The sequence below is a fragment of the Colletotrichum costaricense genome (assembly GCF_030867565.1).
Source record: "Colletotrichum costaricense strain IMI 309622 chromosome Unknown Scaffold_2.1, whole genome shotgun sequence".
Taxonomy (NCBI): domain Eukaryota; kingdom Fungi; phylum Ascomycota; class Sordariomycetes; order Glomerellales; family Glomerellaceae; genus Colletotrichum; species Colletotrichum costaricense.
The window spans coordinates 1,376,500-1,388,847 of NW_026848231.1; the positions used below are offsets into that span (position 1 = coordinate 1,376,500).

The 12,348-nt window shown below is 55.0% G+C and overlaps 6 protein-coding genes across 6 annotated transcripts; 4 read left to right on the forward strand and 2 right to left on the reverse strand.

Moving 5' to 3' along the window:
- Nucleotides 1-421: 421 nt before the first annotated feature.
- CCOS01_02091 (uncharacterized protein) lies at nt 422-2,109 on the forward strand (the record flags this gene model as incomplete). The annotated part of the gene is made up of 3 exons (XM_060450283.1): nt 422-720; nt 781-841; nt 925-2,109. The coding sequence occupies 3 exons, from the start codon at nt 422-424 to the stop codon at nt 2,107-2,109; spliced, it is 1,545 nt and encodes a 514-aa protein (XP_060318933.1).
- A 622-nt stretch (nt 2,110-2,731) lies between these two features.
- Nucleotides 2,732-3,901, forward strand: CCOS01_02092 (2OG-Fe(II)oxygenase family Oxidoreductase; the record flags this gene model as incomplete). The annotated part of the gene is made up of 2 exons (XM_060450284.1): nt 2,732-3,030; nt 3,250-3,901. 2 exons carry the CDS (start codon nt 2,732-2,734, stop codon nt 3,899-3,901), a joined length of 951 nt encoding a protein of 316 aa, XP_060318934.1.
- Nucleotides 3,902-4,210: 309 nt separating this feature from the next.
- CCOS01_02093 (uncharacterized protein) lies at nt 4,211-6,588 on the reverse strand (the record flags this gene model as incomplete). Its single annotated transcript, XM_060450285.1, has 5 exons — nt 4,211-5,001; nt 5,074-5,330; nt 5,401-5,838; nt 5,933-6,289; nt 6,542-6,588. The coding sequence occupies 5 exons, from the start codon at nt 6,586-6,588 to the stop codon at nt 4,211-4,213; spliced, it is 1,890 nt and encodes a 629-aa protein (XP_060318935.1).
- A 1,354-nt stretch (nt 6,589-7,942) lies between these two features.
- CCOS01_02094 (uncharacterized protein) lies at nt 7,943-8,536 on the forward strand (the record flags this gene model as incomplete). The annotated part of the gene is made up of 1 exon (XM_060450286.1): nt 7,943-8,536. One exon carries the CDS (start codon nt 7,943-7,945, stop codon nt 8,534-8,536), a length of 594 nt encoding a protein of 197 aa, XP_060318936.1.
- Nucleotides 8,537-8,695: 159 nt separating this feature from the next.
- On the reverse strand, nt 8,696-9,416 carry CCOS01_02095 (uncharacterized protein; the record flags this gene model as incomplete). Its single annotated transcript, XM_060450287.1, has 3 exons — nt 8,696-8,844; nt 8,900-9,066; nt 9,118-9,416. The coding sequence occupies 3 exons, from the start codon at nt 9,414-9,416 to the stop codon at nt 8,696-8,698; spliced, it is 615 nt and encodes a 204-aa protein (XP_060318937.1).
- An 836-nt stretch (nt 9,417-10,252) lies between these two features.
- CCOS01_02096 (uncharacterized protein) lies at nt 10,253-11,389 on the forward strand (the record flags this gene model as incomplete). The annotated part of the gene is made up of 1 exon (XM_060450288.1): nt 10,253-11,389. One exon carries the CDS (start codon nt 10,253-10,255, stop codon nt 11,387-11,389), a length of 1,137 nt encoding a protein of 378 aa, XP_060318938.1.
- Between the last annotated feature and the right edge of the window lie 959 nt (nt 11,390-12,348).

A 12,348-nucleotide genomic window follows, 5' to 3' on the forward strand; every position in this document is an offset into this window, starting at 1 on the left:
CTGGACTCGTGAAAGTATGGGTCTAGTTTTAGCCCCTACACGTGCTGAGCTGGCTTATATAATCCTGTACATGTTTAGTATGTTGTGGCTGAGTGTGGCTAGTGCCTCAGATAGGCAGCACCTACCTACACCAGAAGCTTGGGTGGAGTCAGTGGATGTCCCTGGATTCGGCACCGAGCGAAGTGTCCTCAGCAACGGGTCTCCAGCTCCGACATCGATGCCAACGGACCCATCCGAGCACACTGTTCACTCACTGATCACACCAACCCGTTCACGTCACCGGAGAATCCACTTTCATTGACCTTACCACCTTGCATCTCGTTTACTTATCTTCTGGTAATATTCAGAGCGTTTACGGATACATTGAAGCGGAACTCACTTGCCCCAGTCTGCAGCGAGATTGCGTAGGTCATCGTACAACATGCGTCAGCGAATCACCTTCATTCATAAGCCCAGTGACGGCGCGCCTCCGGAGTCTCTTGAGATTAGCGATGCCGGCGTAAAGGGTCCCGAGCTCTTATCTGTCAGGGAAGATAGAATAACCTTGGCCCTTGAGGAGCTTCCCTCTGAGCTATCCCAGCTTCTGAGTGAGAGTCATGAGCTACACATTAGATGGGTTAGCCCGTTCGCCTATGACACTATTGGCCCTTTGGCTTCGAGGGTATCACCAGGTTTCCATCTGTTTTATACGCCAAAGAAGGAGGAGATCAAATGGGACGCGTGAGTCTCAATCAGAGGGTATCGTCTGGGCAACATAAGGAAAACTCACATGAGATAAAGGACAAGACTTTGCACGGCTCTCAAGGATGCCTTTGGTGGGAGCAGTTGTACGTCGTCAGAGGTAAGCTATACTTCCAGACAATTCTCCTCCCGAGGTCACACTCAACCAGGCAAGATCATCAAGACTAACTCTGTCAAACAAAGTCATTCACAACCCTCCCCAACGATAGGTTCTCTCACTCCGCAGCACTCCAATACTACGAGCCCCTAGAGAACCTCGCCGCATTCAGCCAGTACACAGCCGAGAAGCTCTGCTCGGCATCTGACGCGAACTGCAAGTCCCGCGCAGAGGACCTCAAGACGGCGGCATCCTTTGACATATCCTACGACACAATCTCGCACGCCCTCAAGCTGACGGCACAATGGCCCTACGGCAAACACCGCGTCGCCGTCGCCTCGACACCGAACCACAGGACCGAGGTCGGCATCCTCACAACCGACTCCACCGCGAAGCCGGAGCCGCACGAGATCGGCATGGCGGGCGGCCTCACCGTCCTCGGCGAGCACAAGAAGCCCGCGCCCGTCCTCTTCAACGTGCCTGCCCGCCACCGGCTGCATTCGGACTCGGGAGACGAGGGGTCGCAACGCGCCAGCTCCTTCTCTGCAACGTTCCTCGAGCCGACGGGCCTGCACCCGACACTGCAGCTGCGCTTCGACTCGGCTGAGCCGCCGGTGGAGGATGCCTACTGTGCCATCCACGCGCACCTCACGCTACCGAAAACTATCTTTGCGGACCGCTACCAGCTCGCCGACGACCTGTTCCTCAAGTCCAAGAACCTGACCGCCCTGCGCTACGCCAGCGCGCCCGTGGACCTTGAGGCGCCCGCGTACGCCACAAAGCCATGGGGCTCCGGTGTCCTTCTCGAGCTCGCGCCGCCAACGACGACAGGAGAGGGGAAGACGAACCAAGAGTGGACGGCGGAGGTCCCGCTGCACCTCCGATATCTGGAGCCCGCGCTGGGCGGGTACACCGAGGTAGAGGTGCCCTATCCGGCCGTCTTCTGGGCGTGCTCGTCCGAAGAGGGGACAAAGTTCCCGAGCAGTCCGTTTGAGAGGGTGAATCTCGGATATGACGCGTTGTTCGGACCGAGGACGGTGTTTTGGCACGTGGAGCCGCGACCCGCTGCCGGACGAGACGGAGGTCGGCTCACGAGCACCGTACGCGTGCCTGTTCTCGAGACCGGGCAGGCGGAGTGGGTTCGCGTTGGGACGGCGGCTGCGGTACTTGTTGGGTTCGCGTGGGTTCTGTGGAGGCTCGTGGCGGCGTACTCCAAGACGGGATATGGAAGGCGTAGCGGGGCGGATGTTGGTGAGAAGAAGAAGCAGTAGAATACACGCCTGGACATCTGGAATATACCACCACCTTACCTACCGTGCCTTACCGCCTTACCTTGATGGGTATATAGACCTCCTCATTTCCATTCCTGTCACCAGCCAGCAGGCGCCCTCTAGGTCGGGGGTCAGGTCAAACTGGCTGGGTGGTGGAATGGTTCATGGTCAACAATCAATTTATACGCCAACCAGCCTACTCGACGACAGGCTTAGCGAGTACCCGAGTTCGAATCCCAGCATGTGCACCAAGAGATGTAGCCCCCATTCGCCACCGGGGGGGTGAACTCTTTTTTGGTTCATTGTGGTAATTGTATGTGATTAAGTAATACCACGCGAGGTAGTTGAAGATGAAATAAGGGTCATCTCGCGTCCAACATGTTCATGTTCCTACAGTGTGTCGCGGATTTGCACGGCCCGGCTGTGGCGGAGCCCTCCTTGACAACCAACACCGCAGAACGCGGGCGACGCGGAAGCCTCCACCATGAAAGTCGCCTGATTATCCCAACGACATTTCTCGTTTCTTCACCTTGGCTTTCTGTTCGTCTCAAAGGAAGTCACACCCAATCAACTCCCAATTGACAATTCTAAAGCCACCAATGCATCTCACACCAACCCAACAATGATCTCCTACGTCATCGCCCTCGTGGCATTCCTCATCTTCTTCTCCGACCCCCTCGTCGACTTCTTCTCCCCGTCGTCAACATCCGGTGGCCGAAGCGGCACAAGCCGGAGCCGGGTGGCCCGCACGCCCCGGCCGCAGATGAACGAGTCCCTTCTCGCCATCGAACATCCCAACGCCACGGCTCTGTCGTGCCCACCCGACGACTACTCTGTGCGCATCTTTTCCAAGGAGCCGTTGGTGTTGTATATCGAAGGGTTTTTGAGTATGGAGGAAAGGAAGCATCTACTTGAGATTAGGTATGTTGTTTTATTACATGCATGTATTTTGCCTTCCCTATTTCGTGTCGCGTCACACACGCATCCGGAACCTTGGTTACAATTGAAGATGAGGAAGATGAATCCATGCTTTCTCATAAGCTTCCCACTCGCCCAACACTCAATCTCAACTCATATCTCATCTCACCTCACCCCAACTCATCTCAAACTCATCTCACTCACTCACACACACCTCACCAGCAACCCCATCTTCGAACCCTCAACAATAACCCACAACGGCGCAAACACCCACCGCGACACCTCCATCCGCTCCTCCGACGTCGCCCTCCTCCCGCGAGACGACACGGTCCGCTGCATCGAGGCCCGCGCCCGCGCCCTCCAGGGCTGGCGCGAGGACCTCTGGATCGAGAGGCTGCGGACGCAGCGGTACGTCGAAGGCGGGCACTACTCGTATCATTTCGACTGGACCGCCAACCGCGGCGGGTGGGGGCGGGTGAGTAGTATGATGGCGTGGGTTGACGCGCGCGACGAGGACGAGAACGAGGTGCCACCTGGGACGGGGAACGGGGATGGGTTGGTTGGTGGCGGGACGGAGTTTCCGTTGTTGGAGGTTCCGGGGTTGAAGAAGGAGGTTTGGTGTCGGTTTGTGGAGTGTGGGGGGAGGGATGGTGGTGATCAAGCTAGTGATGGCGGTGATGAGAAGAAGATGGGAGGTGACGAGGAGGCCAAGGGGACTACCTTCAAGCCTGTTCCGGGCAACGCGGTATACTGGGAGAACTTCCGGGCTGATGGGAGCGGTGCCGGATATGACGAGACGTGGCACGCCGGACTGCCAGTCATAAAAGGCGTCAAGGTCGGGCTGAATATCTGGAGCACTGGGAGGATAGAGTGAGATGACGTGAGTCGGACGTGCTCATACAGCATCATAGCCTCGAAACATGCTCAGTTTAAAATGGTAACATTAAGTGTTGCTCAGTCTGTTCTTTTGTACGACAATATGAACGCCAACCTTCAGCACCCCTTCTCAAGTGATATAGCCCCCCCCCCCCCCAACATACGTCCCAAAATGATGCAAAGATATCCAGCCACCAAAATGCTCCGGCTTGCTTGAAGAAGATGAGAAAGAAAAACAAGGAAGAAATTATGGAGTGAACACACACGCGCACGTTAGCCGCATTTCTCACAAACACAACGACGCCTACTATGAAAGACCAAGGAAATTCGGCTCTCCCCCACCCCCAGCCGTCCAGTCAAAATCGTCCATGAGCATCGACCAGTCGATATCCTGCAGCGGGTCACTCGCCGGCACAAGGTTCGCGTTCGCATCCGTCGCCGCCGCTACCACAAGGTCAGCAACACTTCCACCGAACCCCCGGCCACCCCTACACTCACGCGTCGACGCCGTGCCCCCCACCCCGGTTCCCTGTCCAACACCACCTCCTCCAGCAACACCACCGGCACCACCGACCCCGACACCAGAACCGCCCTGCCCAACTCTCGCCTGATCAAGCTCTTTCTTCCACCGTCTCAGCGTCCCAAACGCGATGACAGCACCCGTACGGTGCGGATACTGCGAGATGGGCGCCTCCAGCTTGGGCATCATGTGCCTCAGACTCCAATAACTCTCCGACATGCGCAGCACGCGCATGGCGAAATCGCCTTCCTGCACGGAACACCGCCGCAGGGCTTCTTGCGCGTTCTTGACCGAGACGTCGGCGTTGGCGAGCTCGACGTCTGTAGCGTGGCCCGAGACGAGGACGTCGAATATCACGGCGGCGGCGTCGAGGATGGTGCGGAAGACGTGTTGCGGGGCGTGTAGAAGGAAACGGTGCGAGGACTCGAGGCGTAAGGAGAGGTTGATGAGGGCTTGGGCTGTGCTGTAGGCGCGGTTTACGTTGTGGCGGAAAGTGGGTTTGTCCACGGTGGAGAGGGGGATGAAGTAGTAGGATTGGAGCTCGAATTGGACTGCTAGGATGGTAAAGAGGTCGAGGTCTGTACTTATCAGTAAAGGGGGGTTCTCGACGTGGTTTCGGGGGGAGGCAAAAGAGAATCATGTTTACGAACCAGAATTGTGTCGAGCCTGTAGCTGCTTTAGCTTGTTCAGCTCATCTTCCAAAAGCTGAATGACGGTGTCCGGCACGCCTTCTCCTTCTTCGGCGACGGAGAAGACGGTCCGACTCAGTCTGTTGGAAAACTTTTGCATCTCGTAAAGGAGGCCAAAGTACCCCAGAGCATCAGGGAGGGATCTCCCACCGGCGGCCCTGTTGACGGCTTCATTGAAGAAGCCGGCCGGGGGCGGGAAACCATTACTTGAGGCGACTCTATGCCACGTAGTCAGATACCAATTGCCGAAACTGAGTCACATATGTTTACAACTTAACAAAAACGTACCTTTGAGCCTGGATATTATACCCCATCCACGTAAAACAGGCCTCCTCGTCGGTGATATCAGTCTGCCGGTTCGGCCCTATACAAAACTCCGGATGTGTGCCACGGCCCGTATGCAAACCCAACAGCAGCGCGGCATTCTGCGCGATGGCGACGTACGAGGACGACGGGTCGTTGAGGAAGCGGATGGAGGGTAAGGGCCATGTGCAGAGGACGAGCAGGGCGTCAACAGTAGACATGCTGATGGGCGGGCTCGAAACGGCGGCCCAGACCTCGCGGGGCAGGTTCTCGATGAGAAAAGGGAAGAGGCCGGCGTCGCGGGTGTACCGCCGCGAGGAGATGGCGATGAGGGTCCAGAAGAGAATGGGGCTCTGTTTGTAGAGCTTGTCTGGGTCCTGAGAGCGGACGATGGGGAAATAAGGGTGGAAGTGCTCAAAGTAGCTGTTGTCATAACGCCTCAGTCTTTGTTTTTCTGATATGGATATGTGCTGGCTTGGGGATGATGTAGGAAGAAGGGTTAAGGTAGCTAGCTCACTGGTCAAAGTAAAAATCGATATCCTCCCCAGACAGTACCTTGGACCCCAAAGCCCTTGGCTGGGCGGGCTGCCTCGCGGGACCCGTAGGTGTCGTATGCGATGTGAGGGTTGGCGTTGGGACCTGCTCCGGTTGGCGGGCCTGCTGAACGGGAGACAAGGCCGGCAGGCTCACCCTTGATGCGGAGGGGGGCGGCCGGTGGTCCGAAAAGGCACTGGCGGCTCCGGGGTAGGCAGTGCTCGGGCTCGGCAGCGGCAGCGGCAAGGCGGCCGGAGGCAGGATGCCAGTGGCGGAGACGGGGCTCGGGTTGACGGCATTCTTGATTGTTTGGACTTCTTTTTCGAGTTGTTCTAGTTTGCTGTTTGATGTTCACACACGCGCGGAGATATTAGACCGTGATCTTGTATTGAAAGGACACACACAATAACATAGGGCACTGGGAATAGAAAGACGGGCGCCTTTGGAGCAGGGAGGAAAGGAGAAGAGAGGAGAAGGGAAGCCACCTTCGTCTGGTCATCCGCTTGTGAGACTTGTCAATGACACATTGTATACCGAGCTTAGAGCAACGTTGACACGGCTTGTTGGGCGTGTAGCTCGCATTACACTTGACCTATTTCCGGTCGTCCAAAGACGTTCTGTTAGCATATGGGACGTCATATTCGGTATAGCAGTGCGACGGATTCCTAGAACATGCAAAAACGCCGAAGGAACAGAATAAGTCTCATCGGCATGTTTGCTGACATTGCATGATGAGCCCCAGGGGACCTGACGAGGTGGCCCCCCATCCGTCCTTCCCGAGTCCCGGATGTCAACCGCGATCCAATGGGAATGGGAACCGGGAGAGGCGTTGGAGGGGCACGGGGCATGCTTGACATGTGTGGCAGCAGAATGTTTAAAAGATTAAAACACCACGAGGTAAGGTCGCCATGCAAGGGGTTTGAGGGACAGATACAAGATGAACTGGTCCAGGGTATGTATAAAAGGTATGTACGGATACAAAAAGGGAGTATCAGAGGAAAAGTGAAAGCCCACCTTGGAGTCGCGACAGCTCGTGCAGGCTGTATTGCGCCGGATCCGGTTCGGCACTGGAGGGCTGGGCGAGGTATCCCTCTGTGCCGACGCGGGGCTCTTCAGCGGCGGGTCCATCAAGTTTAGGGTAGGGTGCGCGCGTGCGTGCGTGCGCTCTGCCTCCTTGTCCAGGTTTAAACGCCTCTTTGTGTGTTTAAATGCGCCGATTCTGGCGCACTTGTGGGTGCTCGCTCTGATTGTCTGGCTCACTTGCTGGCAGCTGCTGTGGTTGTGTGAATTGTTGATGGCAGAGGTGGAGAGGAGAGAAAGGGAAACTCGGCGCGGTTTCGGCAATGCAGAAGAAAGGTGAGGAGGAGTGCGGTTTGATGAGAAATGCTGGGAAAGGCGCGACCGCAACCAGAGAAAGAGGAGACGATCACGTGCGCTTACCAAGTCCATTTCTGAAGGATTCAACGGCGGTCTTATCGCGGACAATGTCCGTACCTCCTTCTATCTTAAGGTAAGCACGTTTGATATGCAATCTAGCCAACAACGAAGCCGATGCCTCTCCTTCGATCCGCCGTTTGAGTCATCGCGAGAAGTCTATGGTGTTTTGCGATCAGGGCGACGAGTCAGACGCTTGTCGTGTAGCACACGACTTACTCAATACACACTTACCTAGACGCCATGTTCGAACACATGCTTCAGGCCGATGCATGCCGACGTTTATTGACCATATGAAAAATATTGAGAAGGACCACTTACCAATTTCTCTATTGAGTCAATGTACCTTACAGTGCGCCATAGAGGAGGTATGAAGCTTGGTCTCACGTTGATGAGTCACTGAGGCAAGGCGCAACGGCCTCGAAAGCTTTGAAATGAGCATGGTAGTCGGAGAAAGCTCTCAGGTTTCTCAATAAAATCAGGTCGATAATCACTTTGACCATATTGGTGAAATCGCCGCCGAGAACATCTGCGTATTTTGGGAACTATGCACCATCCAATGGCTTGCTTCATCTACATCAACGGGTACCCGGGCGTCGGCAAATTCACTGTCGCCAGCGCTCTCTCTAAACTGATTCCACGCAGCCGCGTCTTCCACAACCACCTGGTAATCGACCCCGTCGCCGCCATGCTCGATCGCGACGATGCCGAGGCCTACAACGATCTGAGAACCAAGTTCCGCAGACACGCTCTGGACACCATCGCCACACACCCTGCGCTTGCGGACAAGACGTTCATCTTTACAGACGCGCGGGAGTCGGGTCCTCTCGGCAGCGAAGCGGCGCAAAATTACAAGGCGGCCGCTGAGAAAAGGGGCGTGCCGTTCATCTCGATCGTGTTACATTGCGACGTGGACGAGAATGTCAGGAGACTTGGAGGCCGGAGGTGTGCTAAAGATGGTGAGGGGGCTAGTAACACCAAGTTGACTGACGATGAGATTCTGAGAAAGATTCGGGAGAAGGAAACCATCTTTCAGTTTGGGGATGAAAACGAAATTTGTCTGGACGTCACGAGCCTGGAGCCCGATCATTCTGCGTTCCTGATTTTACAACATGTGAACGCGGTTCACCATCGTCTTGATAAAGACAATTGAAGGTCATATTTCATTCACACCACATAATTTCATCGGCGATCTCATCAAGCGCTACTCCGTATGGTTTCGTATTCTCATCAAGATACCTAGAAATTCGCGCATTGCTTGTCATCATCCTTTAGGAAATGGCGCTAAATGTTGGGATTCTCATCCTTGATATCACGTCCACTTCCTCTCACAACTTCCAACCCACATACCCCAACCCAGAACCTTGCCCTGGATAGCTTCGGCGACCTGCTCCCTAGTAGCCCGGGCCTCCAGCATTGTCCTATCCAGTGGCTCGCTCAGGGCAACAATTTGGAAGAAATCTGTCGACTGTCAGTCTTCCCATTTTACCTGAATGCAAGAGAAATCAAAACTCACACCTGTGGGTACCGTGGTTCATAAGGGGCCGCGGGGGAACATACACACCCTCCCTCCGCCCCTTACCCCAGTAAAACCCTCCCTTTAGCAGAGATTTGCTCTCATCCTCAATCTCAAAGTCTTTGGGGTTCACCTGTTTCTTCTCAGGTGCAATGCCACCGTATACACTACAGTCAACAAGTCAGCATTTTCCTCTCTTTGAGATGTGTGCGACTTACCCGTGACAGATGGGCGTCGGCAGGGGCGCATCCGGATCCTCGACCACGATGAGCCACTCCTTGACCTTTGACTCGAGGTCTAGCGGCGCGGACCACGACAGCGCGGGAATACGGCCGCCGCCTTCTGTGATGTACTCCGGACCCAAAGTAGCTGGAGACGCACCGCAGTCTGGCGACGTGACGGTGATCGTCTGCTCCGTATGCGAGGCGAAGGCCGGGGATGTGTAGAAGGATTTGGCGTCGTGGGCGCGGGAGTTCTTGAGGAGCCAGCTCAAAGTCACTTCGACGTATGGATTCATTCTGTCGGATCTGAGAATCCTTTGATTTGTAGTATAATGATTATCAGAGTTTATTGATATTTCTTGTGTTGTGGTTTGAAAACGGGGCTGTAGTGATTATGTCAGATGAGATGAGGTGGAAGAGGGGGAATATGAATCTCATATATCGACGATTCTCAAGAACCCATGATTAAGCTTGTTTCCGCAACCCGAAACGCTTATTACGGTATGTCCATGCTTATCTCCAGCTAAGCGGACGCGATGCCTGCCTTCAGACGGTCTTACAAGCCTCAAGCCCGGGTGGCTTGGACTTGTATGACTTCGGTGCCGATTCGGTCATCACTCGGCCGATCGATCTGTCGTCAGGCAATTGAGGTCTGGATTAGTGCCAAAATCTCCCATTCCCTCTTCTTTTACCTCTATTTTCCCTTTGTATGAGACTCGACTGCACGCCAAATGACATAGAGTACTTCACCAAGTAAAAATATGGTGAGTTACTCATAATGCAGAGAGAAGATGTGAGACTCTGGAGAGGATCACTGCAGGGATCCTCCTCGTCTGCTTCCGGCTTGGCGGTGCTTAACGGTTTTCAGTGGTCCACGGCCCCTGTAGACGGACGCCGCGCCGCATGTGGCTTGAACTGGCCCAGGTACGGACAATTCCCGTGTGGTAGGTAAGGAATCAGGCGGAAAACAACCGCAAAGGACTGTCTATTTCAATAATACCAACATCAACTACAACAACAATTATTTTAATTGTCGCAATCGTTGGCAAAGATGATTCTACAAGAAATTCACCGCAGTCTCTTGAGGAACACAAAGAGCGCTGCTTCCGGGCTATCCAGACTATCCGCAAACATGTCATCGACGCGCCCCTATTCGTCATCACGGTCATTTCCCGCGCTCTTCGTCCGCGGCGGAACGTCTAACGGTCTCGTCATCCACAGACACAACCTCCCACTAGAAAGCGAATGGCACAAAGTATTGCCTGCCGCCATGGGCTCGCCGGACCCTTACGGCCGCCAGCTCAACGGGATGGGTTCGGGCATCTCATCAACGTCCAAAATCGTCGTGCTGTCTCCGCCCTCGCGCCCCGACGTGGACGTGGACTACACTTTTGTTCAAGTTGGCATCAAGGATGGCAGCCTCGACACAGCAGGTAATTGCGGAAACCTCTCATCGGCAGTGGGGCCCATGAGCTTGGACGAAGGTCTCATCCCGAACCCGCGCCTCGAACAAGGGGCCGACGGCCAGACGTTCGCTACCGTACGCATCTTCAACACCAACACATCAAAAGTCATCTCATCGCGCTTCAGGGTCGTCGTTGACGGGACCAACTCACCAAGATACGCCCCGGAAGGCGCTTACACCATGGACGGCGTCCCCGGCACCGCTTCCCCCATTACCCTAAGCTTCCTGGACCCCGCCGGCGCAAAGACGGGCAAGGCCCTCCCCACGGGGAACCCCCGCGACTGGCTCCTCCTCCCGGACGCGAGCACAATCCAGGCCTCGCTCGTCGACGTCAGCAACCCGGGTGTCTTTGTCCGCGCCGCCGACCTGGGCATCCCCTCGCCCGAAGACCTCACGCCGCAGGTCGTCGAGGCGGATGCCAAGCTCAAGGTCAAACTGGACGGGATCCGGCGCGCGGGAGCGTCTATGATGGGACTGAACCCGGACGTGGAGAGCGTACCTAAGATCGTGCTGCTCTTCTCCGAGACGCGCGCGGATGACGTAGACATCCGGTGTCTTGCGCTGTCCATGGGCCAGGCGCACAAGGCTGTGCCGTTGACGCTTGCGCTGTGTCTCGGGGCTGCTAGTCAGTTGCCCGGCACGATACCGGCGGAGCTCATTGGTGGCCGTGCCAAGGAGTCTGTCGTTATTGGGCACCCGAGCGGTAAGGTGGATATCGGGGCTACATTTGACAATGGCGAGATTGTGTCGGCGGATCTTCGCCGCACGGCTCGAGTGCTGATGAAGGGTGAGGTGTTCTACTAGCAACTTGCTAGAGACTGTTAGACTGTTGCTACGAATCTCTTACCATAAGATGAGGTGCAGTCCACGGATCCTAAGCACATCCGATGCGGCCTGGTATTCAATCTGTCAAAACTTACATCGCCGCTGGAAGACTTCTGAACAAAGAGATGAAAGGCTCCGGCGATGCATAGCCCTACTCGCGAGCAGGACAGCGTTTCAAGGTCTTCACACAATCAAGTAAGTCAAGGTGGGAAAGCTACACGCAATCAGCGCCCTTATCGAATGTTGGGTTGACGTGCTCTATCGAATTCATCGTCGGCGCAAAGGTTCCACGACGACGGAAGTTCATCAACACTGGCTGTATGATCCTGTAGCGATTCTCATCGGGATGGCAGATCCGGCGCCATCTACGATGAGATGTCGAGCCAGAGCAGGGCAAATTTGCAGATCTTCGCGCCCTCTGAAAGCTTCTTGCACTTCCTTCTAAGCGATCTGAGCATCAAAGCTCGGAAGCCGGCGAAAGCTTGTAGGGGACTACTTGGCGAGGTCTCTCGTGGCATCACAGTAATACATCTGGCCGTGACTACTGTACTAGGATGAGCTCAATTTGGTATAACTGGGTCCTAAAGCGACGATGCAAGCAAGCGTCCCTATCACTACACCTGCAAAAATTCCTCGTATCCTGGTAGAGGCAGTGTATGCTAAGGCGGACGTGTTTATTGTCTCCGCTAGATGAGAGACTTGACAGTTTTAGGAACCGTATGGCCAGAGGCATAAGCAATTCACTTCAAACTCATGAGCCACAACGTCTTATTGGATACATTTTTACTGCCACAGTCAACGATATGAAGCGATCAATTTCGTGCAAGACGTGTCTTAAGTCGGCAAACCAGCCTAAGTAATGTATTGCTAGGCTTGAGCGAGACAACAACCAATATGATTGTCTGAAACCCTGCCGTTTATTTCTCGGGACGATATGC